The sequence below is a fragment of the Aspergillus aculeatinus genome, assembly GCF_003184765.1.
Source record: "Aspergillus aculeatinus CBS 121060 unplaced genomic scaffold BO66scaffold_35, whole genome shotgun sequence".
Lineage (NCBI taxonomy): Eukaryota > Fungi > Ascomycota > Eurotiomycetes > Eurotiales > Aspergillaceae > Aspergillus > Aspergillus aculeatinus.
The window spans coordinates 171,883-184,303 of record NW_020291504.1 but is presented as its reverse complement, the minus strand read 5'-3'; the positions used below and the strand labels follow the sequence as shown (position 1 = coordinate 184,303).

Genomic DNA, 12,421 nt, shown 5'->3' with positions numbered 1-12,421 from the left:
ATTGAATGTTCTGGGGCCAGGCATCCCTCGGCAACCTTGTGTGGCGGCGTCCGCGCGCTCGCAACGCCCGGGTTCCGTCGCGAAGCGTACCATTTCCGATCAGGCAGTGATGTAGAAGTCGTTCTCTAAGTCCCGCGATGCCAGGCATGTTGCCCAGAAACGTATAAAAAGCAGCGTCATGATATTGTGCTTTTTCCTTGGGCTGGATATCACATCAATCAACTCTGACCCCTGACACAAGCTTACCCACTTCAAAGTCTCCTCAACAGAACACAATGAAAGTCGCAATTGTCGGAACCGGATGTGTCGCCCGTTATGTGGTTGATGCACTTCTTGCGAATTCCCACGATGTCATCACTCTTAGTCGTACTCGCAAGCAGCATTTCGAATCGCTTCCAATTGTGCAGTACGAGATAGAGTACACTGCGAAATCCATGTCAAAATTCCTTGAGGGATGCGAAGCGGTGATCTGCACCGTGAGCTTTAGTGCGCCAGACATAGTTCAGATCCACCGGGAGCTCTTGGAAGCGTGCAAAAGCATCCCTACGTGCAAGAAGCTGTTTCCATCTATCTGGATTGGCAACTTCGAGGATGTCCCAGATCAACCTTACGGAGAGGCCGAGGGCGTTCGTCAAATCGCTTCTCTCCTCAGCAGCCAGAACACGGTTGAATGGACCATCGTCAGCCTTGGCTGGCTTATCGACTACGTGCTTCCGACGGAGCAGCGATATCTTCCTGACGACCCTTTCTGGGTGCAGGATCATGAAGCGAAAACCTTCAAGCTCTACGGGAGCGGAACTCAGACTGTTAGTTGCACGCCTGCTCGGGATGCCGCCAACGCCGTTGTTCGTTTGGCAGAAACCGAAGTTCCATTGGAACGCGTCACGTATATGTCTGGTCAACAACTTACCTGGGCCGAACTCTACGAGATTATCAAGGAACGTGATCCCGGCTACACTCTGACTCACAAATCGCTTGCGGAGTGTATTCAAGATTACATCAATTCTACGGATGAAATGGCAAAATACGGGGCCGTGTTTGACATTATGGGGCATAGCGAGGCTCTGAAATTCCCACAGCCAAGGGTTGATAAGCACAGGGAGATCTATTTCACGGGACTCAAGTTTCGAACCGTCAAAGAGCTACTTGATGAAGGACTAGTGAAGAAGGGGCAGGTTGTTTGATTTGATGTGTGACCTGAAATGTAGCTCGTGCAAATTAGGCCTTTGAGAACCCCACTATGGTTCTTGAAAAATATAACCAAGAAAATCCCAACCAACACTAATCAACGCGGTGTCAAGGAGTTAGAAGTAAACACTTATACTCGTAATCGCCTTTATTTCGACCCATACACAACGAACGCAGTGACTGGAAGCGGGCCGGACAGTGGTAGCTCAACAAGATAAAAGCTATCGCGGAAAAGGTTTGCATTTATCCAGCTAGTTTGAGACAAAATTAACCACAGCCTTGCCAACGTTGTTGCCCTTGAATAATTCAATCAGACCTTGCACGCTATTGTCGATACCGTTAATGTCATACATTATCGGGGTAAGTGTGCCGGCGGCAATCCATTTAGACATTCTCTCCCGGTGTTCATGTTGATATGCGTTACCCATATTTTCATCAATGACAAGAAGCCCTCGCCAGCTGACCCTCTTCGAGATGATTTGTGGGTAGTTAACGAGGCCATATCGTTGATTATGGGGAACGCTGTATTGTGACGAGTAGCCACATTGCGCTGTTTTCCCAGCATTAACATCGATCCCGAATTTCCATAACAGAAGACTTACCAATTCTACCAAAGTCATTCATCGCTTCAATGGCTGCATCCAGTTGCTCACCCCCAACATTATCGAAGTAGACTGCCCCAAGATTAGTCTGACGTCGCTAATGCCATGCGATACTTGGGGTGTCAGGCTGGGGGGGGGGGGGGGGGGGAGGCAATGCGACAAGAGACCCGTCTCTCGACTCTGGAATTTGTTGACTTACTATCAATGCCTTCGGGTGCGACTTTTCTGAGTTGCTCCGTGATGTTGCCACGCCGGTAGTTGAAACCATCATCGAACCCAATCCTGTCCTTGAGTAGTCTCAACTTCTCGTCGCTACCAACGCTGCCAATAACTCTCATGTTTTCGATTTTCGCAATCTGGCCAACAACTTGGCCCACGGCGCCCAGAGCCGCTGAGATAAAGATCGTCTGACCTGCTTTAGGCTTGGCCACTTCGTACAGAGCCGAGTAAGCTGTCAGTCCCGGAAAGCCCATGGGACCCAAAAACAACTTGAGGTCCAGCCCCAAAGGGTTGTCCAACTTCTCGAATTCCGCGACTTCATGTGCTGCGACGACAATATATTCTTGAATTGGCGCCATGCCAATCACCACGTCTCCGCAAGCCAGGTTCTGAGTGTCAGATTTGAGAACTCTCGCTACACAGGAGTTGGAAATCACGCTCCCGGGCGCCATTGGTAGAAAGCCATCCCTAGCCGCGCCCGCAGGGACCATGCAGTGCCGCAGATAAGGGTCAAGGGAGGCATGTAAAACCTGGGCAGTGAATCCGCCTTGCGGCGGCTCCGCGTCAGGGTGAAATTCCCCAATTCGGAGATCCAAGTGCTTCCCTTTCTCGGGAAGCGCCTCCGGGGGCTCTTTGAAAATCAACGCTTTGTTCTGGATCATGGTTGAATGGAAGGCAGCTTTCTCGATAGAATGCCAACGGTGCAGTGGAGGGATTAATGGCACTCTTGCTCGCGAGGATGCGACAGGGTTATTCTTGGGTTCACAAGATGCTATGGTGTAATGTCGGCCACGAGAACGGACAGATTTGTAATGCATTTCTTCACTGTTGCTTGGAACCCGACAATCAAGAGATCGGGATTTTTGGTATCCGACAACTGCTAGAAGCCCGTCACTCAGCTTCTTGTGAGGCGGTTCGTTGACGGGCCAGTCAACCCTAGGCGTCAGCTACAGTGCCAGGTGTTCCTGGCCGCCCGGGTTCCCGAAAGTCCGAGCCGCTTTGATCCCCAATCGTAATCCGGCGCCACGCAACATTACTTTCCGAGGCTTTTGTTGGATGTACTTTGCCACGAAGAGCGAGATATGACTACTAGTGGTCTGTTGCTCGATTGTTTGAGTCCCCTAAGAATGACTGCCGAGAAACGTCTTCACACACACACTGCAGACCTCCTCGTCCCACGCCGTTTGGTCTTTGAAATCACCGTGGTGATAACTCTCCGGTCGCCCAGAGTTTCACCTCCTCCCAGCGTGATCTACACTCTCAATACTGCAGAACAAGAAGAATGGATTCCAATCAGGTCGAAATCCAGCTGCCAGGAGGGAGGATCTTGGCCAAACGATCAAATGGTCTTGTACACGTTCGTGGGCTGCGCTACGCAACGGCGAGTCGGTTTCAGCGCCCAACACTCACTGAAAATTGGCCCAGCCCATTTGACTGCACGAAGCCAGCCATCATTTGTCCTCAAAGACCATCCCGCCTGAACTTTATCACAGGGGATCTTAAATTGGACCGTCAAATGGACGAAGACTGTTTGAATCTGACAATAACTATGCCAGAGTCAGGCTTGGAGCAGTCACAGAAACTGCCCGTTCTCGTTTGGTTCCACGGCGGTGCTTATCTCTCCGGTGGCGGCGATCTTGATTGTTACTACCCGGGATCTCTGGCCTCAAAGGGCATCATTGTGGTCAATGTCACATATCGCCTTGGTATCTTTGGCTTCATGCCAGTTGATGGAATTGCGCCTTCCAATCTTGGGCTCATGGACCAGCTCGAGTCGCTTCGATGGGTCAGTCGGAACATACAACACTTCGGAGGGGATCCCAAGCAGGTAACCATCTCCGGGCAATCCGCTGGTGCACACTCAGCGTTCTTGATGACGATCGTGGATGATGCCAAAGGATTGTTTCGGCGTGTCATCCTACAGAGTCCCCCCTTCGGTGAAGTTTATGCGGACAATGGAGTCGAGCAGCTCTCTCAATACGCAAAAGCCTTGATTGGCACAGAACCACAGAGTCTCACCACGCATGATTTGTTGGAGATTGAGGTCAAGTTGATCGCCGAGGCCAACCACATGGGTCTTCCTCTTGCATACTGGCCACACTTTGGCAGATACCCTATGCCTGATCTTTCCGAGTCAGAGTCCAGAGTTTCAGATTCGGCAAAAACAGTTCCTGTTCTCTCTGGGTGGACCATGAATGAGGGTAGTGCTTTTGTGCCAGTACAGTACGAGAATTCATTATGGGCAAAGTTTCCAATCCTTGGCACGGTGATCAAATCCGTGGCGACCTGGAAATTCTCCGGGAGGCTTTTTGTCTGGCCAACACAAGAATACCATAGGAAATATTTGGCATGCGGCGGAAACTCGTCTACTTACAGCCTTGACTGGAGCCCTGCAGGTTCCACACATGGGGCTGTTCATTGCATTGATTTACCTTTTTTATTTGGATCATGGGACACCTGGAAAGCTGCACCCATGCTTCAAGGCACTGGAGCAAAAGAAGTCGTAGAACGGGTCGGTCATCAGGTTCGGGACCTCTTCGCACATTTTTGCATTGCGGATGATGTCTGCGCATTCCGATCCAAGCATTTCGATATTGATGAGGACTTTGTATTTGAATTTGCTAGTCAATAGCCTGATACCACGTTACCGGGTATGAATACGGTCAATTGAGATGCTCAATATGAAGTCGCTAGATTCGGCAAAAAGCTCTACGCTGTTTACCAGCTGTATTAGCGTTTTTCTTTTTCTTTTTTTTCTTTTTTTTTGTTAATTTCATTTTGGTTTTTTGTCTTTGATACCTCTCCAAGGCAGGCTCTCAGTCTGGTTTGAATTTTGTAGAATAAAATTTATAGTATTAGATGAACGCAAGTATCATAATAATAACTAGCTACTGAACTGTATATAACCAAGGCGGAGGTGACGCATGTAAACATTATCAAAGAAAACGTCCGAAGAGCATTTGCATACAACACCGGCTCCCAGCTCAGCAAGTCCAGGTTAGCCGTTGGCTTCGTGTTGATTGACATCGATCCTGACTTCTTGTACCATCATATCCATATCCTCACAGACCGTCTCAGTCGCTGAAAGCTCGGTGAAAATAGTTGGAAGCAGTCTAACCATCTGCTTGGCGGTAACACCGCCACTGGTTCTGTGTCCTCGCCCCTCTTGCGGCCTTTTTCAGCCTCTGCAAATCTTTGAAGATATCATAGCTATTGGCGGCTTTGTTCAGATTATTACAAACTCTGCAGGAATTTGAGGTACCACCCGCACCCTCCCCTCCAAGTACCAATCTTGTCCATTGCGGACAACGCTTGGCGGTGAGGTTGAACCGCGCCAAGAATCGATGGAAGAACTGAGGGACTCAATCTACAAAGAAGGGCTTTCCTCCAAAGCGTCGTCTGATTTCTTTCTCCGTGGTTATTCTGCGGATGGCCAAACACTGCGCAAGCTCCGAGATGTCTTTTCCCGGCCACGCTCTCGGCAACAGCCATGCATTCTCGTGATACTATATGTAAATAGCATACATGATCTACGACTCCCAATATCCCTCCACCCAACCGCGCTCAACAGCAAGAATTTGCAACGCAAGCACTTTAGAGTACTGTCGACAGTCTCTGAGGCCACCTGAAAACCTCCAGAACCCCGGAACGCCAGTTGGACGGTAAAGCTAAAAAAAGGGGATTAGTTGTGATACTTTGATGTGAATGGCGAGAGGGGCAATTTTCATACTCCAATCGACTCCTCGTCCTCGTCGGGCTCCCCCAAATCTCCGACCTTATCCCAAATCTCCCTCGGAATAATTCCTGAAAGGTGTTGATTGTGCGGCTTGAAGCCTGTGGCAAGCACTACAATGTCAGCATATATCTTGTTACCATTGTGTAGAGTGAGTCCGTCTTTGTGGAATTCCTTCACGCCTTGGTCACACCAGTGGACACCGATCCTGCCATCAACAATCATCTTGTCGGCTCCCTGGTCGATGTAGTAATGGCCCCCGATGAGGAGTTGGTGATCAATAAGCGACACATCATCTCGGCGACGTTTCAGATGCAGTCCAGCGCTTTCGAGCTTGTCCATCAGTTCCTTGTCGTTTTCAACGATGCGTTGTGTGATTTCCACGCCCCAGGCACGTGTAAGCCCGAGAGGCCAAGACATGTCGAGCTGATCTGCCTCGTCGGTTGTCATGTCCGGGGAGCAATAATCGGCGAATTGGATCCTGCCAATGGAGTCGGTTGACACGGACCAGATAGGCGTTCGCTGTATCATCGAGACAGCCTTTGCACCATGGGCCACAAAGTCTTGGGCGATATCGTGAGCACTTGTGCCACATCCAATGATAGTCACGGTCTTTTTCCTCACATCCGGAATCCGTGCCGCAGTGGTATGCTCACTCGAATGATAGGCTGATCCCATGTATGATGCGATACCTGGGATATCGGGGATGCTTGGTGTTGGTCCGAAAACTCCCGTGGCAAAAACGACATGCGGAGCTTTGAAGACGCGTTGGCTGTTGTGGGTCTCCTTGACGATGACTGACCACAGTCGAGATGTCTGATCATATTCGATGGTCTGAACGGGGACATTCACTTCGTAGTCAAGCTCCATAATTTCGGCATAGTGTTCGATCCAACCAGCGAGTCGATCCCTGCTGATGCCGTATGGCCAAGTGGTTGGAAACGGTAGAAAGGGGAAGTCGTCAGTGTGACTCGGAGTGTGAGTCTGCACGGTCTTGTATCTTGACCACCAGGCCTGACCGAGCCGTGAGCCTTTTTCCAGAATCAGTGATCGCAACCCGAGATGTTTGAGCCATGCAGCTATGGTGACACCTGATTGTCCTACATAATATTAAGTTAAGGGTCAGATCATCTTTTGGGAATAATGAGCAGTTACCTCCACCCACAACGAGAACTTGCAGGGTTTCCGGTTGATTAGAACCATTAACCGTGACGTGGTTCCGGGACTCGCCATTTACCAATCCAGATACTGGGCGGTCAATATTTTCGGCCAGATCATGGAGTATTGTAGAAACTGTCCATGCTCTCCATTCCGATGGACTGGTATTGGCGAGCCTAAGCACACCTTGACCGCTCCCAAACTTTGTCGTGAAAGTGAAGCCCGACTGCAGGTAGACGACCCCTTCGCGAGTCACCAATTTCGGTATCAGCGCTCCAGTCTTCACAATTGACAACTGCCCCAACTCAGCTGCAGAGTTCTTGAGGTATTGGTGAATCCTGGAAGTCCCCTTTTTGCAGGCGATGGTCCAGGATAAAGCAGCGCAATCACGCCAGTAACAGTCTTCAACAAACAGTTCAGACATCTTGTTCAGGTTGTCCTCCTCGATCACTTCCAGGAATTGGCCAATCCATCTCTGAACGATCTTGGAAGCGTTGACATGTTCTGGTTCAATCGCTTGGAGAGAAAAGCTTGGCAGAGCAGGGAGAGGCGGAAGGTCAGCCATTGTGTCGATCGCAGTTGTAGTTGGGTCAGGAAGAGAACACTAGACATATGTTGTTGAGGCTATACATGCTCAACAAGAGATTCTCAAGACCTTACAAGGTGGGGGTTATATCATATCCAAATTCATAAAAAGGTGGCCAAGAAAGGCACAATCAGTTAGGGTTGTAACTTGTAAGTACGGATGAGGTTTATCTCGGAAATTCGGAATCCGGTGCTCTGATTGTCGGCGCCGAGCTTCCAAGGCCAGTCCCGCTATCAGATAGCGCCCTCGGCCAGCTAGGTCTGTTCGATAAGGAGGCGGCAAGTGCAGTTGGTGAATTGAGTTCAAAGAGTCTGTAGCAACTAGCCACCGAGTCTGAGGTTTACTGGGAGACGATAAGAGATTGATGAGGGATCGTACTAGGTACATTTCATCATCACAGAGATAAATGCTGATTTGGTTGTCTAGAAACAGATTGAACTAGCTACATTACAGAAAAGCCATTATTGCATCCAGTAAGGCATCCAATCCACCGGGCGTTTGATCGGCCAATTTGAAGATCTTCAAGCTTCGCTGTGTTGCCCTCTCATCACCGAATTGTACGACCTTGCTGTCAATCCCATCATCGCTAGGTCCGTAAATTTTGACCAACCTGTTCCGAGCTTCCACGGCAGTGTCAAATCGTGGCAATGCGCCTTCACCGTCGTCGTTCCCAAAGGTGAAATTTATCAACGTCTCCGCAAGGGCTCGGGCCACAGTCCAGCATCTGGCTGGGTAGCTCTGGTTGTAATTGCCCCAGATAAATGACACGTCCAAGAGGTGATTGGCACGGCCTTTGTAGATGCCGTCCCACGGATTGCGCTCATTGAAGAAGCCCATGTACCACTTCTGTTCGTCGGAATCAAATAGCTCCGCCATACGAAAGGACGGTGCAAAGAAGGAAATGTCAGTAACAATTTGAAGGATCTTCAAGAGAGCTTCACTATCGCTCGTCTCGGGTGCTATTTCGTACTGCTCGAGGAGCTTGGCAGCGGCATGTGTCCCCAGATTCTGTTCCATGGCAGTACAAAATCTTTCTTTGATACCACTCTCGCGATCGTTCAGAGAGGCCTGGCCCATGATCGATCCCTATGGGAAAACTTTAACTTTAACTTCTCCGTGACCATGCAAGCTGAAATAGTATTGAAGAAGCATTGGCAAGGGCTCGCGTTTCGAGAATTTCACTTACGTCAAACTGGGAGTCCAGAGTAAACACTCGCTTGCACCATCTTCTCCCTGGAAGAGGCAGTTCGTCACTATTGGTCAGGTTGGCAAAGGTTGCCAGTCCTGGAACGAGAGGGCCGCCCAACGCTACCGTGAGAGACATCATTTCCGGAGCCATGTCGTTAACAAAACGCTCGGAGGGCATTGTTAAAAACGCATTGATGCGCTCAGCAGGTTCCAAGTCCTCCAAGCCAAGATGCTTCACAATGGCTTCGTACTGTTTGTCGGTGGTTTCTTGCGAGCTTGGCCTCATCATGAGGAACGTGCCACCGAGCAGCATGGCCTGGTCAAACAAGGGCTCATCAGAATGCAACAAGTAATTGATTGCAGCTAGGTAGTGAGCAGATTACACTTGTTAGTCAAATCCGACTACATGCGAGTGCTTCTAATCATCATGCTGTGTTGCGACACACTTACCTCCTCCTGCACTTTGACCAACAACAGTGATTTTGCCAGGATCGCCCCCAAATCCAAGAATGTATTTCTGAACCCACTGCAGTGCAACCCGTATGTCCTGGAGACCTCGATTTCCCGTAATTCCAGCACTCTCAAACTCTTTGGAGGTTAAGAATCCAGGTACACCAAGTCGATAACTTGTGGCCGCATGTTAGAGATTGTTCGAGTTGACAGGGAGCAACGATGGAATTAATCCGAAAAGGGATAACTCTCAGGTGGGAAACAGCTCAGTCGAACCTACTTGAAATTCACTCCAATAATGCTTTGATTCATTTCCTCGGCCAGGGAGATGACCTTAGATTGATCGTAGTGTGGATACCAGCTGGAACCGAAGGCAAATCCACCGCCATGGATGTAAACGACGACGGGCAAGTCTTTGCCTCCCTTCGCTGGTAGCGTGAGGTTCAAATTCAAACCGTCGAGATCAGAAATTGGGGGGATTTCATCCTTGGGGAGGCCCCGGTGAATAAAAGCTGCCTCCATGTCATAGGAGAACTCTGGAGAAACTACAGGGGCACTATGCCACGAGCAGAAAGTTTAGCGTCAGCACAGCCGTTCAAGTTTCTAATCAGCACACATAGTAAGAAAGGACTATGAAAAGCAAGAACGATAAACCAGTACCCGTGCATTGTGGCGTTGATCTCGCCATCTCCATTGTATTGCATCAATCGTGGTTCAGCCAGGCGATTCTCTAGAGTGGCATACTTGATGCCGAGATACTGGTAAGCGCCATTCTTCGATATTCCCCGAATAGTGCCAAGTGCAGGATGATGAAAGGGTGGAGGCGGCGGAATAGGATCTGCAAGCACTGGTCCGGTGGCCATGACTGTTGTCCCGGGTATATGGACTGTCTCGGAGAAGCAGGTAAGCTCAGATTGAGGTAGGGGTCGGTTTCAGTTAACTTATAAAGCAAACGGTGCAGAGCGATACTCATGCAAATGCTTCTGTGTCACTAGCTGTGTGCAGAGCTTATCTGCTCTATCCTTTGATAGTGGACATTTAATTGGGAATCCATGCTAGTTCAATCCGGAGTTTCGGGTTTCCGCGCTCCCAGTATTACGTAAACAAGAGTGTAAATTAACGAACACATCGGCTACTTGTTCATCTGAAATACCTGGATATAGATCAATGAGCTTGAACGCAGGCCAGCTACCAGGAGTGTTGAGTACGAACCAAGCTTAGTGGATAATTCACCCTCTGCAGGGGGCTGTCTGTTTCAAGAAGTATGAAGGTTTTCTGCGGGCAGGCAATGCCTTTTCAAACCAGCTGCGTCTACGTATGGAATCAAGAGCGACGTCAAGAAAAATGCCATATGTATAGTGTGCTTGGATTTTCTGCTAGAACTAATCAAATGTTTCTTAGGTAAGCTTATCCCCTCAGCACATTCAGTTTCTTGCAAGCAGCTGCAAACTTGGTTTCGTCCACGTCGCTTGGGTTATCCGGCAGTGCAACCGCTTTGGTGCTGTCACCAGCCTCGTGGATCAGCGCCTCGAGACCGTCGCCATCAACGTAGCACATGAATCTGATATAGGGATGCTTGAAACGAAGGCGAAAGGCTGTATCGGCATCGATAAACAGAACTTCGCCAGCATACATATCCGTAGGTGTGCTGTCATTGAGTGTAACTTCAATGGCTCCGTCGAGAAGGACAAGCACATGGTGAATCTTTGGAAATCGAAGAAACTCCGAAAAGATGGTGTGTTGGTACGTAGATGAGGTTTCAATTGTGGATATCGCGAATCGTCCCTCGGCAGCTTGCTTTGTCGTGATAAAAGGTTGTGAGGTGACACCACCCAGGACCCATTTAGGTCCGGTCTTATAGCGAAGGAAATATGGCTCCGGACCATCGGGTAAAACAGTATCCTTCTCGCTCCACTCTTTAACCTCAGCAACTGCGGGCTCTTCGACCGGATATGTATCGTAAGGCTCCTCGTAGTCTTTGGGCAAACGCCTTTCGAACTCTGCGTTCTGGTCCTGAGTATCGTACTCGGGAAACATGACACCAGTAAAAGGGTCCTGTGTGTCGCGGAAGATATCGACCCAATCGGCAGGCGATACTAGAGGGAGGGCGCGAACGAAAGGACCGAGGGGCATCGGGTTATGGATCGCTAACTGGTCTACTAGTCAACAACCGAAAGTAGGGTCGCAGTAGACTTGTTCCAAAATGGTCAATACATACAGGAGGGGCAGAGGCGAAGTCCCCGGGACTCAAGATTCGGCAGTCCTGACCACAATAGATCTTGAGGTGACCCTCAGTGATGAGGAATGCATCGTGTGTGATTTTATGGTAATGGTAGCCCTGTTCGTTGGCAGGACCATCCCAGCCAAAAACCGCCATCCCATTATTCGTTTGCTTCTGGGTTGCATACATGCGAAACGCACCCTTACTTCCGGGCATCGTGAGTATCTCGCCATTGAAGCGATGAACAATGTAAGACCCTCCATTCTCCAGGGGCTTCGTGACTCGTGGGACTGACATAATAAGGTGCCGTGCAAATGTATGAACCGGCAAAGATGGAAATGAGGACGAAGATCCGGAAGATTTGGTCGCGCTGATCATTCAAGAACCATCGTTGGGTACTTAGACGAGCGCATGGACCGGATTATATGCAATTGAGGTGGAGGCAAGCAACCCCTACAGGCGGGTTTGTATTGCGAAAGAGTCGATTCACTACAGCGGATTAGCAATACCAGGACCTACCAATCGGACCGCCGAGGTCCCGCCGGCTGGATTCCGAGGCAGAGAACATAGTCAGCATTCGGGGTGGGCGGTGGCCTGAGGTCTGTCCCGAGGCCCACTGGTCACTTGGAAACGGCATAAAGTGGCGAAAACAGGTTAAGCTGAACACATGGAGAACGATACGGTGCTATCGATCTGAACTAGGAAGCCTGCTTTGGTGTCATCCCCAACCATGATAATATTAGGCAGACACCTCTGGAATCCCGAAATTCCGGGACATTGTGATTGACGAATAATACCACTCGCAACCCCAGCTCGTCGGATAAGGATACTGATAAGCTGTGCAGTGGTGGGGTCAGCAGTGATATTTACTGCGGATAAAGTGTGGGGGTGGCAGGGTTCCCCCCCTCCCCTCCCCTTTAGCTACTTAAGGAAAGGCTCTATCGCTACCTAATCTATCAGAGGCAATCAGTGTTGATTACTAGGTACGGTACCAGCGGGACTTAGAACTTGCCACTTGGCATAGTTAGTAATGAGAATCTTATTGGTGCTGGATCAGTGTGACAGATAAGATGTAT

General features: G+C 49.6%; 6 protein-coding genes across 6 annotated transcripts; 2 read left to right on the top strand and 4 right to left on the bottom strand.

The window, feature by feature from the left end:
* Positions 1-249: 249 nt before the first annotated feature.
* On the top strand, positions 250-1,184 carry BO66DRAFT_472786 (NAD(P)-binding protein; the record flags this gene model as incomplete). The annotated part of the gene is made up of 1 exon (XM_025652991.1): positions 250-1,184. The coding sequence occupies exon 1, from the start codon at positions 276-278 to the stop codon at positions 1,182-1,184; it is 909 nt and encodes a 302-aa protein (XP_025502155.1). The 5' UTR covers positions 250-275.
* Positions 1,185-1,439: 255 nt separating this feature from the next.
* Positions 1,440-2,671, bottom strand: BO66DRAFT_472785 (MDR family NADP-dependent oxidoreductase; the record flags this gene model as incomplete). The annotated part of the gene is made up of 3 exons (XM_025652990.1): positions 1,440-1,738; positions 1,791-1,862; positions 1,990-2,671. 3 exons carry the CDS (start codon positions 2,669-2,671, stop codon positions 1,440-1,442), a joined length of 1,053 nt encoding a protein of 350 aa, XP_025502154.1.
* A 620-nt stretch (positions 2,672-3,291) lies between these two features.
* Positions 3,292-4,641, top strand: BO66DRAFT_421628 (esterase; the record flags this gene model as incomplete). Its single annotated transcript, XM_025649976.1, has 1 exon — positions 3,292-4,641. The coding sequence occupies one exon, from the start codon at positions 3,292-3,294 to the stop codon at positions 4,639-4,641; it is 1,350 nt and encodes a 449-aa protein (XP_025502153.1).
* An 898-nt stretch (positions 4,642-5,539) lies between these two features.
* BO66DRAFT_455436 (flavin-containing monooxygenase) lies at positions 5,540-7,520 on the bottom strand (the record flags this gene model as incomplete). The annotated part of the gene is made up of 3 exons (XM_025652090.1): positions 6,898-7,520; positions 5,740-6,842; positions 5,540-5,677 (listed from the first exon to the last, which is right to left on the bottom strand). The coding sequence occupies exons 1-3, from the start codon at positions 7,463-7,465 to the stop codon at positions 5,540-5,542; spliced, it is 1,809 nt and encodes a 602-aa protein (XP_025502152.1). The 5' UTR covers positions 7,466-7,520.
* A 413-nt stretch (positions 7,521-7,933) lies between these two features.
* On the bottom strand, positions 7,934-9,987 carry BO66DRAFT_455432 (alpha/beta-hydrolase; the record flags this gene model as incomplete). The annotated part of the gene is made up of 5 exons (XM_025652089.1): positions 7,934-8,572; positions 8,673-9,037; positions 9,119-9,300; positions 9,405-9,680; positions 9,785-9,987. 5 exons carry the CDS (start codon positions 9,985-9,987, stop codon positions 7,934-7,936), a joined length of 1,665 nt encoding a protein of 554 aa, XP_025502151.1.
* A 544-nt stretch (positions 9,988-10,531) lies between these two features.
* Positions 10,532-11,642, bottom strand: BO66DRAFT_429999 (RmlC-like cupin; the record flags this gene model as incomplete). The annotated part of the gene is made up of 2 exons (XM_025650496.1): positions 10,532-11,275; positions 11,343-11,642. The coding sequence occupies 2 exons, from the start codon at positions 11,640-11,642 to the stop codon at positions 10,532-10,534; spliced, it is 1,044 nt and encodes a 347-aa protein (XP_025502150.1).
* Positions 11,643-12,421: the final 779 nt, after the last annotated feature.